The sequence below is a fragment of the Vulpes vulpes genome, chromosome 2, assembly GCF_048418805.1.
Source record: "Vulpes vulpes isolate BD-2025 chromosome 2, VulVul3, whole genome shotgun sequence".
In the NCBI taxonomy this organism is placed as follows: Eukaryota; Metazoa; Chordata; class Mammalia; order Carnivora; family Canidae; genus Vulpes; species Vulpes vulpes.
In genome coordinates, this window is record NC_132781.1 from 45,710,286 (window position 1) to 45,734,819 (window position 24,534).

At 39.6% G+C, this 24,534-nt stretch overlaps 1 protein-coding gene across 2 annotated transcripts in view; it reads right to left on the reverse strand.

The window, feature by feature from the left end:
• SMYD4 (SET and MYND domain containing 4) overlaps positions 1-24,534 on the reverse strand; it is a 54,669-nt gene that overhangs the window by 26,419 nt on the left and 3,716 nt on the right. For both annotated transcript variants that reach the window (XM_026016281.2, XM_072747939.1), the window contains exon 3: positions 3,452-3,596. In XM_026016281.2, coding sequence (XP_025872066.1) covers positions 3,452-3,596 — 145 coding nt within the window. The remainder of the gene's footprint in view (positions 1-3,451; positions 3,597-24,534) is intronic.

Genomic DNA, 24,534 nt, shown 5'->3' on the forward strand with positions numbered 1-24,534 from the left:
AGGGAGAAGCAGGCTCCATGCAGGGAACCCGATGTGGGACTCGATCCCGGGACTCCAGGATCAAGCCCTTGGCCGAAGGCAGGCGCTAAACTGTTGAGCCACCCAGGGATCCCCAGGAAAGATACATTTTTTAAAAATATTTTATTTATTTGAGAGAGAGAGCAGGAGTATGAGGAGGAAGGAGACTCCCACTGAACAGGGAGTCTAACATGAGGCTCGATCCCAGGACCCCAGGATTATGACCTAAGCAAATTATGACGCTTAACCAACTGAGCCATCCAGGTGTCTCAAGATACATTTTTTAAAAAGATTTATTTCTTCAGAGAGAGAGCGTGATCAGAGGGAGGTGCAGAGGGAGAGAGAATCTGCAGCAGACTCAGTGCTGAGCACTGAGCACAGAGCCCAAGGCAGGGCTTGATCCCACAACCCTAAGATCACAACCTGAGTTGAAATCAAGAGTTGGACACTTAACCAAACTGGGTTGAAACACCCAGGTGCCCCTGGAAAGATATACTTAACAGTGCTAGCTTCTGGTGTTGGGTAAAAGGTGGCTAGGGGACAGAAGAAATAGACTGTATTGTATATATACTCTTATACCTTTCGAGTTCAAACTATGTAAACATATTTCATATTCAAAAAGAAATAGATAAAATAAAATCTTAATAACTAGTATTGCTTAGGATATAGAAAAATGAATGTTCCCTTGCTTTACTAGAAAGGTTGTTAACTAGTTTTTTTTTTAATTTTTTTATTTTATTTATGATAGTCAGAGAGAGAGAGAGGCAGAGACATAGGCAGAGGGAGAAGCAGGCTCCATGCACCGGGAGCCCAACGTGGGTCTCCAGGATCGCGTCCTGGGCCAAAGGCAGGCGCCAAACCGCTGCGCCACCCAGGTATCCCTGTTAACTAGTTCTTTTCTAGAAAACAATTCAGTATCAAGTACCAAAAGCCTTAAAGAAATAGATTCAATTGACCCAGCAATTGTTCTTCTGGGAATTTATCCTAAGAAAACAATGAGATGTGTAAAAATATTTACATAGAAAGACACTCCTTTGTAGCTTTACAGTACCAAGCAATCTGCCAACATTAGGAGATGTTAAATCAAGTATAATTCTTTGTAATGGAACACTAAGCTAGCCGTAAAAAATTATGTACTAGTGGAAAATTTAATAACACGAGAAAATGGTCATAATAAATTGTTGAGGGGAAAAAAGCAGGTTACAAAACAGTAAGTGTAGCATTATCCCAATTTTGTCAAAGCAAAACATATTTTCAGAGGAAAAGGCATCTGGATGGATATAAGTAAAAATGTTAACAGTGCCTATCATTGACTATGGGATTTTTTTTTTTTCACTCCTTATGCTTCTATTTTCCAAGTAAATTACAAAATGTACTACTTTTATAATCAGATAAAAACAACAAATATTATTTTTAAAAAGAAAATAGCCGCTTTGTAGAAAATCACAAAGTACCATAATCACCAAAAATACTAGCTTCATGAAATAGGAAGGCTCATCTCCCACCACATCCAGAGCAAACCTTAATTTTTTGTCTGATTTCGTTTTTTTACTTGTTTTCCTTGAGCTTTCCATGTGATCACATTTCTGATGTACATACATAGAGTTGAAGAGATTAGCTATGAAAAAGAACTATTAAGCCATTTATTAGTGTATCATTACATCTAATGAGACTTTATTCATCAGCATTCACTAATGTTTACATTATTCAACTAAATACATAATGTCCTAACATTACAACCCCTGCCTTTATAAGTTAACCAAGGCTGTTGTACAAGTCTGATAGTTTTGGAAAATTCATTCCAAGCATTAAGTTTAGCCGTGTTACAGATTCAGAGTAGGGGTACCCTTCAAATTCACACTCATTCTTTCAATACACAAGATCACAGACCTCGTGCAGGACATTGGCACATTCTTCCTCTAGGCATATATTTATCTCTTAAATATTATGGAAGGAAGTCTCTCAGGGATCTTGTTTCAGTTTGAACCATGGAAGCAGGAAAATCAGAGCAGCAGACTGTTAAAAACCACTCTTTTTCATCAAAACCTAGTTCAGTGATGCTTAGTGTGATTGTTTTTAAAGATTTATTTATTTGAGAGAGAGAGAGAGAGAGAGAGAGAGAGAGAGAGAGAGTGCAAGCATTAGCAGGGGGGTGAAGGGCAGAGGGAGAGAGAGAAGCAGGCTCCTCACTGAGCAGGGAGCCAGATTTAGGACTCAATCACAGGACTTCGAGGTCATGACCTGAGCTAAAGGCGGATGCTCAACCGAGCCACCCAGGTGCCCCCTTTGTGTAATTTTAAATACAGGCAATACTTTGTTTTATGTGCTTCACAGACATGGCTTTTTAATTTTTTTTATTTTTATTTTTTACAATGAATTAAAGGTTTGTGGCAAGCCTGCATTGAACAAGTCTATCAGTACCACATAACAGCAGTTGCTCACATTGTGTCTGTGTCACATTTTATTAATTCTTGCAATATTTCAAACTGTTCATCATTATTATATTTGTTATGGTGAGTTGTGATCAATGATGACTTACTAAAAGCAATAAAGTATTTTTAAATTAAGGTATGTACTTTTTTTTTTTTTTAAAGATTTTATTTATTTTTTCATGAGAGACACAGAGAGAGAAAGAGAGAGAGAGAGAGGCAGAGACACAGGCTGAGGGAGAAGCAGGCTCCACGCAGGGAGCCTGACGTGGGACTTGATCCCAGGTCTCCAGGATCACACCCTGGGCCGAAGGCGGTGCTAAACCACTGAGCCCCCCAGGCTGCCCTGTACATTGTTTTTTTTTTATATAGAATGCTATTGCACACTTAACAGATAATGGTATGGTATAAACAACTGTTATGCATACTGAAAAACCAAAAAATTCATTTGATTGCTTTACTGCAGTAGTCTGGGACCAAAGCCACAATATCTCCTAGGTATTTCTGTATCTGTTGACAACCTTCAAAAGAGTTCAAATAGGCTGTGGCAATTGAGTTTATTTTCCTTTCAAACTTAATCTAAGTCATACTGGTTGTAAAATAACATTGTGACTAACCAAAAATCCAGCTGCTCTCTAAATTGGGACTACCAACCCAATAGCCTCATCAGTCATCAGATAAAAATGGCACACAAGTCAATGGCAGCTGACAGACATGGGCAAGGCTGAGCCAGGGGTCCAATAAGCCTAGAGTGCTACAAGGAGTCTGAGGGAATTTGAGAATAGAAGTTTCTGGGCGGAATTTAAAGACATACTTACAAACTACCCATGGTTTTGGCACATAACCAACAGCAGAATTCTACCAGTTTTCTTTTTCAGATTCAATTCACAAATAACAAAGCAACCACTGGCTACAGAATTCAGCAAGAAGGTTCTATCTTTTGAAGAAATATGCATTGCTAAATTGTTAACATAGCCCCTCCTGCCGAGATGGGGTTGCCTTACCTTAGAGTACAGCACTGTGGCTCCCACATAATCCTTCTTCTGAAATTTTTTGTTTCCTTCTTCTCTGTAGAAAGGGGGAGCATTAGGGTCCTTTCCCACAAAGTAACCTCTAGAGAGATTGTTCAAAAACATCTCATCCTCAGGCCTTCATGAAGAAACAAACAAAAAAAAGCACAAATTTGTTATTTCAAGGGAAACTCCTAGCCACTGAACTTGAAATGGGAGGGAAGACCCGCAAAACACTGGGACATGAGGCTCTCTGGATCATGTCATGTCAATGGGGAATGAACCCTCCCCATTGGTCTCAGCGACAGAGAGACTGGACTTTCTACTTAGAGGACAGAATGCTGATTTTTTGTTTTATAATTTCCAGCCAGTGAACCAAACCTTCAATAATACATCATAAAAAGGCTTGGGTGTGGGAATAACACAATACATGGAGTCTTTGTTCCAGAGTATTCTCCACCTAAACTATGTTGAAAATACTTGAGTGAACGGCTGACAGAGGGAGGATAGTGGGGGCGGGGAGAGAGTGGGGCAAGAAGGGAAGGGTGAAAATGAGAATGAATCATAAAGTAAATATAATAAAGTGTTAACATTTGGGGAAACTGAAAAAAGATGTTGAAAATAAATCAGAGGCCCAAAATGGCATCACTGAGGTTATGGCCTCAAGTCAGTAAACCAAAACTTAATAACTAAGCTGAGTGCAGTTTCAAGACTCCAGAATATGGGAATCTCCCTGTCAGCACTAGGAAATTTACTGATAGACCCTCTCTGTTCCCCTTTGGAGGGTGACTTTGCCTAGAACAATGGATTCTTTGCTAATGATTTCCTTTTTTCCAGTCCTTCTCTATCTACTTGCTAGATGGGAAGTTGAAGTCAATTTGATTTTTAAAATTTACTTGGTTAACTTTTTTTTTTTTTTTTAAGATTTTATCCATTCATTCATGAGAGACACAGAGACACTATATAATATGTATAACACAGAGAGAGAGAGGCAGAGACACAGGCAGAGGGAGAAACAGGCTCCATGCAGGGAGCCCGACTCGGGACTTGAACCCGGGTCCCCAGGATCAGGCCCTGAGCCCAAGGTGGCGCCAAACCACTGAGCCACCCGGGCTGCACAACTTTTTGTTATTTTTAACAAAGGATATCACACAGCAATTCTTGGCACTATTTTTGCAACTAATTCTGAAATTATTTCAATTTGAAAAGCTAATAAAAGAAATATACAAATGCTCTATAAAATTAACAAAGATCATCTAATACATAAATACATAAAAACACAAAGTTTAATACATATATACACAAATGATCTAATACATAAATACACAAAGTTGATCTAACACACAAATACATACACTAGCAGTGAGAATATACCTTTCTTCTAACAAGGAGAAATAGTATAGAATACCCTAGATTCTGGGCAGCCTGGGTGGCTCAACGGTTTAGCACCAGCTTCAGCCCAGGGCATGATCCTGGAGACCTGGGATGGAGTCCCACATCAGGCTCCCTGCATGGGGCCTGCTTCTCCCTCTGCCTGTGTCTCTGCCTCTCTCTCTCTCTGTGTCTCTCATGAATGGATAAATAAAATCTTAAAAAAAAATACCCTAGATTCTCTCTTTGACTGTAAAGCAATAAAGTAAAATATGTATAACATGAAAACTAAAAATTCTCTCAAACAACTCTTGGGTCAAAGAAATCAAAATCAAAATTACAATGTTTAGAAAAGTATCTTTCAAATTTTTGTTTACAAAGACCCATAATAAGAAATATCTTTTACACTAGTGATTCAGTATGATGCAACTGTACATGTATATATTGAAATTTCATAAAACATTACTATGTAATGAGTTAATATCAGATATTTTATTAATATTTAAATATAATACAGAAAAAACTCAGCTAACACAAAAAGGAAAATTAGAAAAGATTTTATTTAGCTTAAAAGGTACATTTGGGACACCTGGGTGGCTCAGTCAGTTTACTCCCCAATTCTTAATTTTGGCTCAGGTCACAATCTCAGGGTCCTGGGATCCAGCCCAGTGTCGGGCTCTGCACTCAACACAGAGTCTGATTGTCCCTCTCCCTCTGCTCTTCCCTGTGCTTGCGCTAAAATAAATGAATATAATCTTAAACAAACAAACAAAAAAGTGTGCTTGCCTGTTCTAAATTTATTCTAGTCGAAAACATTATGAGGACTATACCCCATGTGTGTCTGGTACATTATAGAGATCATTCTTTTTTCTGTGTTTTTTTTTTTTGTTGTTGTTTCAAATTAGGTTAACCCTGAAAATCCTAATCCAAACAAAAAGATTGTGGTGAATAATAACAGCAAAACTCTTCTTGCCTAACAATGGATATTCTTTATCTTACTCCCAAAACGATGATAAATTCAATGTTGTATAATTGTTCTTTAGTGCAATTAAGAACTAAGCTGCAATAATTCATTCTTTTCTTTAGACACCAAGTTAATTCTGCAATTGATTCAAAGTTGTTGTTGTTGTTCTTTAAGATTTTATTTACTTATTCATGGGAGACACAGAGAGAGGCAGAGACACAGGCAGAGGGAGAAGCAGGCTCCATGCCGGGAGCCTGATGTGGAACTCGATCCCAGGACTCCAGGATCACACCCTGGGCTGAAGGCAGGCACTCAACTGTTGAACCAACCCAGGCATCCCTGATTCAAAGTTTTGAAAAGCAAATGGATGCTCTAACTTTTTTTTTTAATTTAAAATTTTCTTCTGGAATAGTATGATAAAAAATTTGAGGAGGTGAGATAAAACAATTTTTCTAATTAATTTTTTATGGTGGCAAAATACACATTTTTGTTCTTTTGTCAAAATTTACATATTTTTGACATTTACATTTTAGCCATTTTTGAGTGTACAGTTCAGGGCATTAGGTACATTCACAACATTGTGCAATCATCACCACCATGTATTTCTAGAACTTTGCCACCATCCCAAACTGAAACTCTGTACTCATTAAAAGATAACTCCCCATTCTTCCCCCTCCCTAGCCCCTGGTGACCTCTATTCTATGTTCTGTCTCTATGAATTTGTCTGCTCTAGGTACTTCAGATAAGTGGAATCATATAATTCCTTTCCTTTTATGCCTGGTTCATTTCACTTAGCATACTATTCCCAAGACTCATCCTTGTTGTAGCATATACCAGAATTTCATCTCTTCTTATGGATGAATAATAGTCTATTGTATTATACATTTTGTTTATCCATTCATCTGTGGATGGACATTTGGGTTGTTTCCATTTTCGGCTATGAAAAATACTGCCATGAACATTGGCATGCAAATATCTTTTAAGTTCTATTTTCAATTCTTTGGGGTATAAATACGTAAGTCAGGTTGCTGGATCATACAGTAATTTTAGTTTTAATTTTTTGAGGAATTATAACATTCTCTATAATGACTATACCACTTTATGTTCTCACCATCAGTGTACAAGGGCTCTAGTTTCTCCACATTCTCTCCGATGTGTGCTATTTTCTGTTTTTTTTTTTCTCTAGTAGCCATCCTAATGAATGTGAGGTGCTATCTCATTGTAGTTTTGATTTGCATTTCCCTGGTGATTGGTGATGTTAAGAGCACCTTTTCATATTGTTGACCATTTATATATCCTCTTTGGAGAAATGTCTACTCTAGTTCTTTGCCCATTTTTAAAAAAAGGTCATTTATTCATTTGAGAGTGAGAACACAAGTAGGGGGTGGGTCAGAAGAGGGAGAAGCAGACTACCAGCTGAGCAGGGTGCCCAACTCAGGGCTTGATCTAGGACCTGAGCAGAAGTTAGACACTTTACCCACCTGAGCCACACAGGTGTCCCTTTTGCCCATTTTTAAATCAGGTTGTTTGTTCTCTTGTTGTTGAGTCTAAGAGTTCTCTATTTATTCCAGCTATTAATCCCTTATCAGATATGTGATTTACCAATGTCTTCTCCCATTCTGTGGGTTGACTTTTTAAAAAAAATCTTTTTTTATTTTTTTAAGTAATCTCTGCCTAATGTGGGGCTCGAATTTACAACCCCACGGTTAAGAGTCACATGCTTTACTGACTGAGCCAGCCAGGTGCTTCTCTGTGGGTTGCCTTTTTACTCTGTTGATATTGTCTTTTTATGTACAAAGTGTTTTAATTTTCACGAAGTCCAATTTGTCTATCTTTCCTTTTGTTGCAGTGTCTTCAGTGTTATACCCAAGAAAATACTGTCAGCTGATGTCATAAGCTGTTGCTTTAAATTTTCTTCTAAAAAGTTTATAGTTTTAGAACTGAAGTTTAGATCCTTGGGCTATTTTGAGTTAGCATTTGTAAACAGTATAAGGTAAAGGTCCAAATCATTCTTTCCATGTGGATTCTAATTAGGGAGCAGACAGAAAAACAAGTTTCTTCCTCTTCCAATCTTTTTTCTCTCTAGACCCCTACAGAGTAAAGCCTCCTTACATGGAGTCAACTGGCAAAGCTTCAAGTTCTTGCCTTAGCACAGAGTACAGGGGACTGAGAATGGACCTATTGTTTCTCAATAGCTTATTAACTCCCATACATCCATATATACATATTTTCTCTTGAACCATTTTAAGGTAAGTATAATCATCATGAAATTTCACCTCTAAGCATTTTAGCAGGCCTCTACTAAGAATAAGGACATTTTATTTTTTTTAAAGATTTTATTTACTTATTCATGACAGAGAGAGAGAGAGAGGCAGAGACACAGGAAGAGGGAGAAGCAGGCTCCATGCAGGGAGCCCGATGTGGGACTTGATCCCGGGTTCCCAGGATCACACCCCGGGCCAAAGGTGGCACTAAACTGCTGGGCCCCTGGGGCTGCCCAAGAATAAGGACATTTTATAACTTGATATCACACACTATCATTATCACACCTAAAAAAATTAACACTAATTCAATATTTAAATTTAAAATTTCCTGATTGAGGGGGGTATCCCTGGGTGGCTCAGCGGTTTAGCTCCTGCCTTTGGCCCAGGGTGTGATCCTGGAGTCCCAGGATCGAGTCCCACATAAGGCTCCCTGCATGGAGCCTGCTTCTCCCTCGAGGTGCCTATGTCTCTGCCTCTCTCTCATGAATAAATAAATACAATCTTTAAAAAATAAATAAATAGGGGATCCCTGGGTGGCTCAGTGGTTTAGCGTCTGCCTTTGGCCCAGGGCGCAATCCTGGAGTCCCGGGATCGAGTCCCATGTCAGGCTCCTGGCATGGGCCTGCTTCTCCCTCCTCCTGTGTCTCTGCCTCTCTATGTCTATCATAAATAATCTTTAAAAATAAAATAAAATAAAATAAAATTTTCTTATTCCTAAAACATCTTTTATGTCCTTCCTTTGTCTCAACCAGATCTACGATTAAAGTTTGTTTTTTTTTAAGATTTTATTTATCTATTTTAGAGAGAAAGAGAGCAGGCAGGGGGAGGACTACAGGGAGGACCACCAAACTGTGTTGAGATCAACGCCTGAGCTGAAATCAATAGTCAGTAGCTCAGGGATCCCTGGGTGGCGCAGCGGTTTGGCGCCTTCCGTTGGCCCAGGGCGCGATCCTGGAGACCCGGGATCGAATCCCACGTCGGGCTCCTGGTGCATGGAGCCTGCTTCTCCTCCCTCTGCCTGTGTCTCTGCCTCTCTCTCTCTCTGTGACTATCATAAATAAAATAAAATAAAATTCTTTAAAAAAAGAAAAGATTTAAAAAAAAATAGTCAGGAGCTCAATTGACTGAGCCACTCAGGGGCCTCCAAGAATCAAAGTTTTATTTTTATTTTATTTTATTTTATTTTTAGAATAAAAGTTTTAATGTACTACATTTAGTTGTTATTTCTCTTCAGTCTCTTTTGAGATAATCTTACAATTTTTTTGTTTTTCATGACTCACTTTTTCAAAGACTTAAGGCCAGGAAATGTTCTATGCTATAGCTTTGTCTCATTGCTTCCTTATGATTAGATTCAGATTAAACAATTCTTGTCAAGGACATTAGTACACAATTAAATTTGTATACTTCTTATTGCTTCAAGTCAGGAGACATAATGTCAAGCAATTCCCACTACTGGTGATGCTAATTTTGGTCGCTTGGTCAAAGTGGTGACTGTGGATCTCTCCAATGTAAAGATACATTTCCCCTTGTACTTAACAAGTAATATATGGGCTGTACTTTGAGGCCATGTGAATAACTTATTCCAGTAGTCTTTCTTCTAGTGCCTTGAACATCCACTAATAATCATTGCCAGAATCAGTTTTTTTTTTTTTAATTTTTTTTTTTAATTTTTTTTTTTAATTTTTTATTTATTTATGATAGTCACAGAGAGAGAGAGAGAGGCAGAGACACAGGCGGAGGGAGAAGCAGGCTCCATGCACCGGGAGCCTGATGTGGGATTCGATCCCGGGTCTCCAGGATCGCGCCCTGGGCCAAAGGCAGGCGCCAAACCGCTGCGCCACCCAGGGATCCCGCCAGAATCAGTTTTTATCCTGGGTTAGAAGATGGTGATTTTTTAGTTCTATCATTATTTCTAAATTTATTAACTGGCATTCTTCTGTAAAGACAAATCCTTCCTTCTTTATTTTGTCTTTTTGTATCACTACAGACTTAAAAGAATTCAATGTTAGAAACTATTATTATAATACCTTTTGATGCTCCATTTGTCCTAAATTTGGCCAGTGGGAACCTCTTCAGGTTGGTTCTTATGTTCTTTTTTTTTTTTTATATATAAATCCATTGGTCTTTGAGTGTTTCCTTGTTTTCTGACACACCAAGGTATGTTAGTTGAATCAGAACAAAATCAAAACAATTTAGATAATGAGTCTATTTCAGATTTCCTAGGAAACTGTGCAATATTATCAACTGTAGGGGAGGGTCATCACCTCAAAAGGTCTTTGATATTGATAAAAGTTACCTATTTTGGGAAAACATTCCTCAAAGATTGTAAACCAGCAAGAAAGAAAAGTATATCTGTCTTTAAACTTTAAAGGCCCAATTCATACTGTTTTTTAATGGGCATGCATATAGAAATTATACATTTAAATATTTTGGTCAGTTTAGATTATGATTGAATGGTTTTACAAACAAGTCTTCAGAGTTAACTTGTTCTAAGTAAAGCAGTTTGGGAATGAAGCAGTGAGATAAATGGAAAAAATTAAAATGGAGGTAATTATTAACTCCAGGGAAAACAAGAGTTATACAAGAAGAAATATGGGCAGTCCAGGTGGCTCAGCGGTTTAGCGCCCCCTTCAGCCCAGGGCGTGATCCTGGAGTCCTGGAATCGAGTACCGCACTGGGCTCCCGGTATGGAGCATGCTTCTTCCTCTGCCTCTGCCCCCGCCCCCTTTGTGTCTCTCATGAATAAATAAATACAATCTTTAAAAAAAAAAAGAGAGAGAGAAATGTAATTCCAACTCTATTTCTTGGTCCAATGAGTAGTATTTACATAGACATTTGTTTAACAAATATTATATTCTATTGGTCATATTACACTACAAACTATAATACAGTTATGAAGATGAGGCAAAAACAAAGGATATATATGTGGTTTAGAGTTAAGAGAGCAAAATTTGATACCTAAAGCTAAAAATTCAAAAAATAACAGTATTAGCATACTATTTAGAAATGAAATTAAATACCAAAGAAAACAGTTAAAGTAGCATCCTCTGGGGAATAGGAATGGGGAAGAATAAGACAAAGGGTTGCTGTTTTTCTTTATAAGTTTTGAAGGATTTTTTGACTTCTTGCACTGTGTATATTATTCTGATAAAAAAATTCAACCAAAAATTATTTTCCATTTAATAAGCACCTAGTCTACATGGTTTTACAGGATTTTTCCACTAGCCTTTAAGAATCAAATGATCCCTACATTATATGAACTATTTCAGAGCAAAGGAAAAAATGGGAAGCTCTTCAATTCATGCTACGAAGCCACCATAACCCAGATACCAAGAGTTGACAGAGCACACACATACACACACACACACAAAGAACATGTAAACTAATATAATTAATGAACGTGGACATAAAATTAAAAATAATATTAGCAAATTGAATCAAGCCTTGTGGTAAAAGAATGATTTAAAAAGTGCATAAAAAAAATAAAAATAAAAAATAAAAAAAATAAAAAGTGCATGAATATAAAAAAGTTTATCTCCAAAACATTTTCTTTCTTTTTTTTAAAGATTTTATTTATTCATGAGAGACACAGAGAGAGAGAGAGAGAGAGAGAGAGAGAGAGAGGCAGAGCACACGCAGAGGGAGAAGCAGGCTCCATGCAGGAAGTCTGATGTAGGACTCGATCCTAGGTCTTCAGGATCACGCCCTGGGCCGAAGGCAGGTGCCAAACCACTGAGCAACCCAGGGATCCCCTCCAAAACATTTTCAAGTTCAGTTAATCTACTAGTGTAAATCCTATGGCAACATATTAAAGGAGAAAAAGAAAATGACTACTCCACCCAAAATATATAAAAAAATCTATCTGATGAAATTCAACTCCTATTTTTTTTTTAAGATTTTATTTATTTATTTATTCATGAGAGACACACACAGAGAGAGGCAGAGACATAGGCAGAGGGAGAAGCAGGCTCCATGCAGAGAGCCCTATGTGGGACTCGATCCCAGGTCTCCAGGATCACGCCCTGGACCAAAGGCAGGCACTCAACCGCTGAGCCACCCAGGCGTCCCTCAACTCCTATTTATGATAGAATATAGACCACTTTCCTTAAACTGGAAAAGGGTATAAGCTATGAATCTATGGTCAATGTCCTAAATGGCTGTTACTATTCAATATTGCACTGGAAGTCTAACTAATGCTATGATAATTAAAAGATAAAATAAGGGGTAAAAATATTGGAAAGGAGGATTACTATTTGCAGATATAGCTACTTACCTAAAAATTCCAAGTGAATAGGCATTAAAACAATAAAATAATGTGAAAATGCAGTTAGGTGGCCAATTACAAGACATAAAAAAATGTCTAGCTTTTATTTATACTACCAATCATCAGTTAGAGAATGTAATTGGGGGAGAAAAAAGTCTTATTCACAATATTAACAAAAACGTACAATAAGTAAGAATAAATCTAAGAAGTGTGCAAGACTTACACAAGAAAACAATAAACTTTACTTAAGGATATAAAAGAAAAGAAAAAAAAAGATATAAAAGAACCCCTAAACAAATGGCAAGACATACCCTGGATGAGAAAAAATTTTTTTTTTTTAGATTTTATTTATCTGTTCATGAGAGACACAGAGAGAGAGGCATAGACACAGCCAGAGGGAGAAGCAGGCTCCCCATGGGGAGCCCAATGTGGGACTCAATCCCAGGACTCCAGGATCATGACCTGATGCTCAACCGCTGAGCCACCCAGGCACCCCTGGATGAGGAAATTTAATATTGTAAAGATGACAAGTTTCCCTCAATGAATCTATAAATCCAACATAATCCCCATCAAAAGCCCAACATTTTTTATGGAATTTGACAAGTCAACTAAAGTTAAAAGGGGGAAATGTACAGAAAATAGTCAAAATATTCTTTTTTTTAAAATTTTTTTAAATTTTTATTTATTTATGATAGTCACAGAGAGAGAGAGAGAGAGAGAGAGAGAGAGAGGCAGAGACACAGGCAGAGGGAGAAGCAGGCTCCATGCACCGGGAGCATGACGTGGGATTCGATCCCAGGTCTCCAGGATCGCGCCCTGGGCCAAAGGCAGGCGCCAAACCGCTACGCCACCCAGGGATCCCGAAAATAGTCAAAATATTCTTGAAAAATAATGAGTATATGTGGGTATGGGAACTTGGCCTAATAGGAAAGCCACATCTAGAGGATCCCTGGGTGGCTCAGTGGTTTAGTGTCTGCCTTCGGCCCAGGGCATGATCCTGGAGACCCAGGATTGAGTCCCACATCAGGCTCCCTGTATGGAGCCTGCTTCTCCCTCTGCCTGTGTCTCTGTGTCTCTCATGAATAAATAAATAAAATATTAAAAAAAAAAAAGAAAAGAAAAAAGAAAGCCACATTTATACTAGACTTCCATGTTTTTGAGTGCTCCTGCCCTCTATTTGTGGTAGTAAAATCCCAGTTGGAAGACCATTTCTTTTAGTTGAAGTAAGGAAGACTCCAATGGAGCAACAGGGTTGAGCACATGCTATAGGCCTGGCCAATCAGAAAGGTCCCAAACCTTTGGTTGAAAGGATGCACCAGGCAGTCCAAATTAGGTTGATTGTGGAGTCCAATCCAGACCTTTTCTGCCAAAATTCTCAGGAAAAATGGCCTCTTTTCTTGTAGTTTTTTTGTGGTTCAGGATGTGTCCAAGGCTACTAATGTTTATTATGCCCATCAGGTGTAGAGTTTGTCTGAGAGATGAAGAGATACCGAGTTTGATGACATCTAAGGCCTTGGATACATGCTGCTTAAAAACAGATCTATTTTGGCTATCCTAGTTTCACAGTGCATGAACTTCCTAATTTGAGCTAGGTTTCTGTCACTTGAAACTGACAGAATTCTAATTTGATACTATAAAGTCACAGTAAAAACCCTTTGGTTTTGGCATAGAAATAGAGTCCAGAAACAAATTTATAAGTAAGTGTGAATTTAAATTTTTTTTAAAGATTTTATTTATTCATGACAGACACAGAGAGAGGCAGAGACACAGGCAGAGGGAGAAGCAGGCTCCACACAGGGAGCCTGATGTGGGACTCGATCCCGGGTCCCCAGGATCACACCCCCGGTTGAAGGCGGTGCCAAACTGCTAAGCCACTGGGGCTGCCCAGTGAATTTATTTTTTAATAAATATGGCATTTTGAAGCACTAAGGAAAGATTGGATTATTCAATAAATGCTGAGGAAAAATCATCTGGAAAAAAGTTAGAATACCCTCTCACATCATATACAAAAATAAATTCCAGATAGATTTGAGAGTGAAAACTAAAACACAAAACTACAAAAAAAAAGTTAGATAAAAATAAAGAATATTTTTATAATATTGGAGTAGACCATCCTAAGACTAACTCAGAAACCATAAAAAATGACATATCTGTATAAAAACTAAAACACACAATTTATGTACAATGCGAAACACTGCAAGTAAAATAAAGATAAATGATAGACCAGAAGAAAAGCTAGTTACATATTAGCAAAGAATTATATGACCAGATTTCTTAAGATCTCTTATAAATTCCTAAGAGAAAGATAATCCAAAAGAAAAATGGGCAAAGGACACAAATGAACAGTAGAAATATAGATGGGTTGTGAAATCAGAAATGATGAATTCAAAAAAAAAAAAGAAAGAAATGATGAATTCCTTCACTAGTAATCAGAAAAATCAAACAAACCATAAGACATTTGTGTCCTAAAGTTTGGCAAAATCAAGCACCGTTACTTTCAGTGTTGGTAAGGATCACAGAGAAGTGATTTTTTTTTTTTAAGATTTTATTTATTTTTATTTATTTGACAGAGCACTCGCAGGGGGAGTTGCAGGCAGAGGGAGTGGGAGAAGTAGACTCCCCGCTGAGCAGGGAGCCTGATGCAGGGTTCCATCCAGGGCCCTGGGATTATGACCTGAGCCAAAGGCAGACACTTAACCAACTGAGCCACCCAGGTACTCCAAGAAGTGATTTTCATACGTTGTTCATGGTAAACTGGTGAAGTCTTTTTGGAAGACAATTTGTCAGTATTTATTAAATTTTAAAATGCTCGTAACAAGTGGATGCAATCATTCCTCCTCTAAGAATTTATCTTAAAAATATAAAAAAGGGGACTCCTGGGTGGCTCAGTGGTTGAGTGTCTGCCTTTGGCCCAGGGCGTGATCCTGAGTCACGGGATCGATTCCCACATCAGGCTCCCTGCATGGAGCCTGCTTCTCCCTCTGCCTATGTCTCTGTTTCTGTCTCTCTCTCTCTGTGTGTCTCTCACTAATAAATAAAACCTTTAAGAAACAAAAACAGAAATAAATAAAAATAAAACATAAAAAGGTTGTTCACTGCTGCATTGTTTGTAACAGCAAAAATACAACAACCTGGAGATAATATAATTGTCCCTTAACAGGGAAAGAATAACTACGCTGCGGCATAACTATACAAGCAGTATCACAGAAAGTTGCCAGAAAGATCAATGTGTGACATTGGAGAAAATATCCTAGAACAAAGGACATGATATAATCTAACAGAATAAAGACACAGATATGTATATATTCATCTACAATTGTCTAAAAATACAAAAAAAGAACCAGAAAACTCCAGTAAACAGTGGTTATTTCTGTAGAACTGAATGAGCAGTAAAGGGTAAAGTAAACTTTTCTGTTAAACTTCATTAAATATCATTTCAAATATGAGAATGTGTTTCTATCTTGTGAACATTTGTAAAAAAGAAAACTTAACAAGCAAAAACAAAAACCCACCCAAAACCCAATTATTCCCCTAACTATACCTAGTTAGTACCCAAATCACCAAGGCGCAACACTGCGCTCATTATTTCATTCAATTAAAATCTGAGTTCCCGCTACGTGAGACACTGTTGATAGTTCTGGCACAAAGATAAATATGTTAACATTGAACTTGAAAGGTATGCGTTTATGTATCTGCAAATACATGAAGCTCTCGTTTGTGTGTCATATTGAGCATTAATATGTGTCAGTTGGTGAAGAGCTTTATACGTATTTCCCAACCGTCATTTGATCAGTATTTATGAAATACCTGGGTTTTGTTTTTTTGTTTTTGACACAGCACAGCTCGTCTAGAAGACACATAAACTTTGCCCTCGTGGAGTTTAAGTAGTAAAGATAGACAGTAAGGAAATGATTATACAAATATAAAAAGGAGAGCTATATAGAGTTGTAAATGTATAAAAAAATGAAGATGACCCAGCTGGGACTCAGGGACTCCTCAACCCTTCAGAAGGTCCTGGTTTGGGCAACCGGCTGACCCGACTCAGCCTCATGGAAGAGGATGAAGAAGAGTTGGAAATTCACGAGTTAAGTGAGGAATGGCAAGATACAGACAAGCACACTTCCCCCAGTGAGCACGGGCTGGACCTCTTAGATTCTACAGAGCTAAACCTTGAGGATTTCTGACAGGACTCCACGCCCCTCCCCATTTCCACTCCCCACCTTAACTGGGAAAAGGCAAATAGGCGAACAGTGAAGAAGGAACCATTACTTCCAGGCCCCACCCTGGTCTTTGAAGGGAAGGAAGGGTGGGCTGTGCCTTTCTAACCTAACGTTTCTCTGATGATGTTGGGATAGAGAAGCCTTAGGGCCCCCTGTCCTTCCTCATGCTCCTGGCTCTGTCCCTGTGTGGAGAATGCCTTTTTCCTGCTGTGTCTGAAAGAAGTGGCAGCTTTACCTTAGTACTGGAGCGCACCGCCTCCCTGTACCGAATAGAAAGAACCCAGTAGTTTCCCGTATTTTTGGAACAGCTTTCCCAGCCTCTTTTGTACCCTAGTGGAATCTTTCTCAGGAATGAGGAAAAGATCTGGCTGACCCTGAAAGATAAGCAGAACTTAATTGGGGTGTGGAGGAAGACACAGAAGCCAGGAGAAGCATTTCAGGCAGAAGAAATAAAAATAGAGGCCACGTGGCAAGAAGCAGAACACACATCAAGGACCAACAGAAGGCCTGAATGCTGAGAATGGGAGTGGGGTGTAAGAGGCCAGGACAGTAGGCAGCTGGCTGGCTGCAGTGTTGTACTGGCTAGTCATTTGGATTAGGGAGGTCAAGGGAGTGTACTGTTTTTTTTGTCACTGCTGTAACAAAACCCCACAAAATTAGTGGCTTACAACAAACAAAAGTGTATTATCTTACAGTTCTAACATGGGCTCAATGGGCTAAAATCAAGGTGTTGGTAGAGATGTGTTGCTTTCCAGAGGCTTCAGGGGAGAAATCTGTTTTCTCACTTTTTCCAGTTTCTAGAGGTTGCCCACATTCTTTGGCTTGTGGCTCCCTGTCTCTACCTTCAAAACTGACAATGCTGCATCTCTAACAATTCTTTCACTGGTTCTGTCTACCTCTGACACTTTTGCTTCCTTTCTCCACTTTTAACAATTCTTGTGATTATACTGGGCTAACAGGGATAATCCAGGCTGCTCTATCTTAAAATTAGCTCATTGGCGACCTTAATTCCATCTGCAAACTTAATTTCTCTCTACCATGTAACCTAACATATTTATAAGTTCTAGGAATTAGGACTCAAATATATACGCCTACCGCATAGGAAAAGGAGAATTAATTTGATTTTATTATAAAATTGTAAATTATGTTTCATAGTTATCCTGGGTATTTTTTTTTAATTTTTTTTTTTTTTTTATGATAGTCACAGAGAGAGAGAGAGAGAGAGGCAGAGACACAGGCAGAGGGAGAAGCAGGCTCCATGCACCGGGAGCCCGATGTGGGATTCGATCCCGGGTCTCCAGGATCGTGCCCTGGGCCAAAGGCAGGCGCCAAACCGCTGCGCCACCCAGGGATCCCCTATCCTGGGTATTAACAAAATGAATCCCTGATTTATTTACCATCTGCAGTTAGTACTTTTTCCATTTCCCAAACTACATATAAGAACCTTAAAACAATTTACCTCTATTTGCCCAACTTCCCATTTGTACTACTATCATGTCTCACTTCTAAATGTTCTAAATCCCACAAAACGTTATTACTATCATTGTTTTATTTTTTTTATTTTTGTTTTTGTAAAGATTTTATTTACTTATTCATGAGAGACACACACAGAGAGAGAGGCAGAGACATAGGTAGAGGGAGAAGCAGGCTCCATGCAGCGAGCCCGACGTGGGACTTGATCCCTGGTCTCCAGGATCACACTGTGGGCTGAAGGCAGCGCTAAACCGCTGAGCCACCCGGGCTGCCCATTATCAGTTTTAAATAATGATTTTAAAACTATTTAGTCAAGGGACACCTGGGTGGCTCAGTGGTTGGGTGTTCGCCTTCGGCTCAGGGTGTGATCCCAGGGTTCCGGGATCAAATCCCATATCAGGCTTTCTGCATGGAGCCTCTTCTCTGCCTCTCTCTTCATGTCTCTCATGAATAAATAAAATCTTAAAAAAAAACCTATTTAATTGCATATTTATCTTGCCTGGTACCTTTCATTCTTTTCTGCAATTGCATGCTTCTATCTGGAATGATTTTTCTTTAACCTGTGGAACTTCCTTCAGTATTTCTTGAGGCTCTGATCTGCAGATGGTCTCTCAGATTTTTTTTTTTTTTTTTTTGGCGGGGGGGAGGTCTGAAAAGACCTTTATTTGGCATTCATTTTTTTTAATTTTTTTAAATTTTTATTTATTTATGATAGTCACAGAGAGAGAAAGAGAGAGAGGCAGAGACATAGGCAGAGACAGAAGCAGGCTCCATGCACCGGGAGCCCGATGTAGGATTCGATCCCTGGTCTCCAGGGTCGCGCCCTGGGCCAAAGGCAGGCGCCAAACCGCTGCGCCACCCAGGGATCCCTTGGCATTCATTTTTGAAGGTATTTTATTATTTTTCATTTTGAATTTTTTAAAAGATTTTATTTATTTGTTCCTGAGAGACAGACAGGTAGAGACAGGCAGAGGGAGAAGCAGGCTCCCTGCAGGGAGCACCCAATGCAGGACTAAGTTCCAGGATCCCAGGATCACAACCTGACCCGAAGGCAGATGCTCAACCACTGAGCCATCCAGGTACCCCTCATTTTGAATTTTTATTAAAATTTTTTAAATTATTTTTTTATTGAAGTTCCATTTGCCAACATATAGTATAACACTGAATTTTTATTAAAATTTTTTTACTGTAATCTCTACCCCCAACACAGGGCTGGAACTCATGACCCTGAGATCAAGAGTCATAAATTCTTCTGACTGAGCCAGCCAGGTGCCCCACATGTCTAGTAATCTTTTACTGTATTCTTGACTGGGCACAGAAGGCATAATAATGCTAGATGACATGTGCCACTGTAGAAATGCCCCCTTTCCTGCGTTAGGCAGATAGGATGAAGGGCTGGCCAACCTTCATCTAATCGAGAATTGAGTTGAATCAGGGTTGGGCTACAATTCTTTCTTTTTCTTTCTTTCTTTCTTTCTTTCTTTCTTTCTTTCTTTCTTTCTTTCTCTTTCTTTTCTTTCTTTCCTTCCTTCCTTTTTCTTTCTTTTCTTTCTTCCTTCCTTCCTTCTTTTTTTTTTTTTTTTAAAGTAATCTCTGCACCCAACATGGGGCTTAAATTCACAACCCTGAGATCAAGAGTTGCATGCTCTACTGACTGAGCCAGCCAGGTGCCCCTGGGCCACCGTTTTATTAAAACTTAGTACATCATTGGTTTCTTCCTGTTCCTTGGGTTTGGCATTCCTAAGCTTTTGGCTGAGAGCCTGAAAGGTCTCTGTATCCTCATGCCTAAAATCCTTCATCTCAGGACATTTTGAGCTTAGATTTTTAACCTACCATACCACAGATGTTCAAAATCTGCCAAATGTTTTAACAGGGAGATCATTTGTTCCAAGCCCCTTTCCTCGAGTGGGATTTTATTGGTCACCATTGTTTTAAGATTTTTATTCCACCTTTTTGGTCAGCCTTCTGAACTGCCTGAGAATTCAGTAAATGACCCCTGAGGCAAACTGACTCCTTGGGTCTTGAGTTTGGGCCTCCTTTAGTTTCTAACCCATCACATCAGCCTCACACAATTGCCAAAATATCTTCTGGTTCAGTTTCCCCCAGGATACTTCCTCTTCTTAGGGCTTACCTGATCCTCAGGTTTCACTCAGGAAAGAAAATCACTAGTGGTCAGCTAGGAAGGAGTCTTTCTTCTCTGAAATTTTAGTCCATCTAGATCTTGTTGCTCTCTGGTATCTTTAAAAATACAGTGATCACAATCTCTTTCTCTCTTTATAGTAGGGGTATGGTCTGCTGTGATTTAGTATATCCTACCCAAAAGCAGAAGTTCAACTTGCCAAATTTGAACGAAATCTAATGGACAAAATTTGGGAATGGATTTAATATGGGGTGTGAGGAAGAGGAAAACTCAGGCATGACTCTAAGTAGTTTCTGGGTAGCAACTGAAGAGACGGTGGTATAATTTATTACAAGATCACAGAAGACACTCTGATATAGATAGGGTACCCTCTATGACGAGTTGTTATTATTGTTTTTTATTTCTTAATTTTATTAGTTTTAAATTTTTTATATTTTTTAGCCATCTCTACACCCAACATGGGGCTTGAACTCATGATCCCAGGATCAAGAGTTGCACGTTCCACTAACTAAGCCAGCCAGGCAACCCCCCATGAATTAATTTTTAAATATAGAATGGTTCATAGGTTTCTAGCTTTAGGAACAGAAATAAGGCAATGCAATTCACTAAGATAGGAACCATCGGAAGGGACCAAGAGTTTGATTTTGGATATGTTGAATTTTAACTATCTTTGAGACCTTAAGTAGTCAGCTGGATTTAGAGATTTGAGTCCCAGAAGAGAGGTGAGGGCTGGACATATAATTTTTCAGACATAATTTTAAGGGTAATCAGCATATAGGAGGTAATTGATGTGATGGCGTGAATGAGACTATATCAGTTGAGAATACAGAGTGGAAAGGAAAGAGAACTAGGCTGGAGTCTGGAGGAGCTCCAATATTAAATGGTTAGGCAAATCCTCTCAATTTTTACATTCCTTTCAATGCACCAAAAGTTCAAATGATTCTTATGGATTATGACATCTTGCTGTTAGCCATATCAAATTACCTTGGGATAACTCTGCCTATTACTATCACTATTTTCATCAATAGGTATCTATCATTGGAAATTCTGAAAAGGGAATCCACACATAGAGCTTTAGTCATTGTTTTTCAAAATGTAGGTCACAACTGAGTGGGTCATGAAATCAACTTAGTGAGGGGCTCCTGGGTGCTCAGCGGTTGAGTGTCTGCCTTCAGCTCAGAGTGTGATCCCAGGGTCCAGGGATTGAGTCCCACATTGGGCTCCCTGTGAGGAGCCTGCTTCTCCCTCTGCTTATGTCTCTGCCTCTCTGTCTCTCTCTCTCTTTTTTTAAGATAAATAAATAAATCTATTTATTTATTTATTTATTTATTTATTTATGATAGACATAGAGAGAGACAGAGACAGAGACACAGGAGGAGGGAGAAGCAGGCTCCATGCCGGGAGCCCGACGTGGGACGCGATCCCGGGACCCCAGGATCACGCCCTGGGCCAAAGGCAGGCACTAAACCGCTGAGCCACCCAGGGATCCTCTCTCTGTGTCTCTTGTGAATAAATAAATAAAATCTTTAAAAAAAAATCAATTTGGTGGATCCTAATTAGTATTATTTTTTATAAAGATTTTATTTATCTTAGGGGGGCAGAAGGAGATAGTCTTTAAGATTTTATTTATTCATGAAAGACACAGGGAGAGGCAGAGACACAGGCAGAGGGAGAAGCAGGCTCCATGCAAGGAGCCCGATGTGGGACTGGATCCCAGGACTCTGGGATCACACCCTGAACTGAAGGCAGGCGTTCAACAGCTGAGCCACTCAGGCGTCCCAAGATTTTATTTTTTTATTTGAGAGAGAGAATGAGAGAGCACTAGTGGAGGGGAGGGGCAGAGAGAGAAGCAGACTCCCTGCTGAGCAGGGAGCCTGATGTGGGGCTAGATCCCAGGACCCTGAGATCATGACTGGAGCTGAAACCAAGAGTTGGTTGCTTAACTGACTGCACCATGCAGGCGCTCCCTGATTTTTAAAGATTTATTTTAAAGAGAGAGAGTGCACTCATGGGGTGGGGCAAACGGAGAGGGACAGAGTCCCAAGCAGACTCCCTGCCAAGCACAGAGCCCCACATGGGGCTTGATCCTATGACCCCGAGGTAACCACCCAAGCCGAAATGAAGAGTTGGTCACTTAACTGACTGAACCACCCACACTCCTAATTAGTATTTTTTAAATGAGATAAATAGAGGAAAATACCAAAGTACATCATATGAAGTGTAAGCATCTACATTCTCTTCCGTGGTGAACTTACCCAGTCTGTGGCTTGAAATCTCATGTATGACTCCCAAATTTCCATCTCTAGCCCAGTGCTCTCTCCTAAATGCCATGCTCACTTAGCTCCACTTAGATGTTTACTAGACATCTCAAACCCCTAAGAACCCCTGATCTTTCCCAAAATAGCTTCATCTGCAGTCCTTCCAGGGGAAATTTCATCCTTCTTAGGCCTATATCCTCAGAGCCACTTTTTACTTTGCTCATTCTCAAACACACCACATCTCATCTTCCAACCACTTCTCATCATCCTTACCACTACCACCCTGGTCTAATTATCATCACCTCATCTCTCACCTGGAGCCTCTCAACAGATTTCTCTAATTCCACCCTTTCTTCTCCCATAGCCTACTCTCAACACTAGTCAGAGTGATCCCTTGAAACAGGAGTCAGCCAACTTTTTCTGTGGAAAGTCAGAGAATAAATCTTTAGGATTTTGGGGGCCAAGAGGAAAATCAAAGCTAATACAGAGGTATTTCCATAACAAAAGAGAAGACAAACTTCTATAAAATTTTTGGTATAATTAAAAACTAATAACTGTGTATAATTTTTTTGTAATACAGGCCTATTTTCTAAAAAAAATTTTTTTGGGACACCTGGGTGGTTCAGCAGTTGAGCATCTGCCTTCAGCTCAGGGCGTGATCCTGGGATCCGAGATCAAGTCTCACATTGGGCTATTTGCAGGATGCCTGTTTCTCTCTCTGCCTATGTCTCTGCCTCTCTCTCTCTCATGAATAAATAAAATCTTTAAAAAAATAATTAAAAAAAAGTTTTTTAAAGCAATGTCTACACCCAACTTGGGGCTTGAACTCATGACCCTGAGATTAAGAGTCCCATGGTCTCTGACTGAGCAGGTCAGGTGCCCCATGTAATACAGGTCTACTAATGAGAATGGAATTTTTTCAATTTTTATTTTTACTGGGCAGCCCTGGTGGCTCAGTGGTTTAGCGCCACCTTCGACCCAGGGCGTGATCCTGGCGACCCGGGATCAAGTCCCACATCAGGCTCCCTGCGTGGAGCCTGCTTCTCTCTCTGCCTGTGTCTCCGTCTCTCTGTGTGTGTCTCTCGTGAATAAATAAATAATTAAAAGAAATTTTTTTTTACTTTACATTTTTAGAGGTTTATTTACTGAAGAGAGAAAGAGGAATGCTTTGGTGGCTCCATGGTTGAGCGTCTGCCTTTGGCTCAGGTCGTGATTCTGGGGTTCTGGGATCAAGTCCCACATTGGGCTCTCTGCATGGAGCCTGCTTCTCCCTCTGCCTATGTCTCTGCCTTGCTCTATGTCTCTCATGAAAAAATAATAAAATCTTAAAAAGAGAGAGAGAGAGAGAACTGGGGGGCACGGGGCGGGGCGGCAGAGGGAGAGGAATAGAATCTCAGGCTGAGATTCCTGTAGCACCGAGCTCCACCCAGGACCCTGAGATAACGACCTGAGCTGAAACCAAGAGGTGGATGCTTAACCGACTGAACCACCTAGGCACCTCTCTTTTTTATTTTCTAATGGATTTTGCTTAATTGGGGCTCAAATCCAGTGTTACCTATCATCAAATCAACTGTAAAGGCTTATCTGTAAAAACCATTCTTAGCTGACGCTGTATAAAATCAGGCAGCAGGGGGCGCCTGGGTGGTTCGGTGGTTAAGCATCTGCCTTAGTCTCAGTACGTGATCTCAGGGTCCTGTGATCAAGCCCTAAGCCCCCAGCCCTGCATCAGGCTCTCTGCTCAGTGGGGAACCTGCTTCTCCTTCTCCCTCTACCTCCCTCTCCCTTTGCCTGCTGCTTCCCCTGCTTATGTGCATGTGCATTCTCTGTGTCGAATAAACAAAATCTTTAAAAAATAATAAAAGAAAATCAGGTGATGGGATGGATTTACACTGCAGGCTGTTGTTTGCTGATCCCTACTCTAAAATATAATCAGATCATTCTCTCAAAACCCTGTGAATCGGTTTTCTTCTGTAATGTAACAAGATACCACAACTTCAGCAGTTTACAACCATTTATTATCCTCACAGTCTACAGATCAGAAGTGCAGAACCTGGCTGATTTCTCTTGAGTAGGGTCTCACTAGGCTGAAATCAAGGTGACCTCTGATATGGAAGACCTGGGAA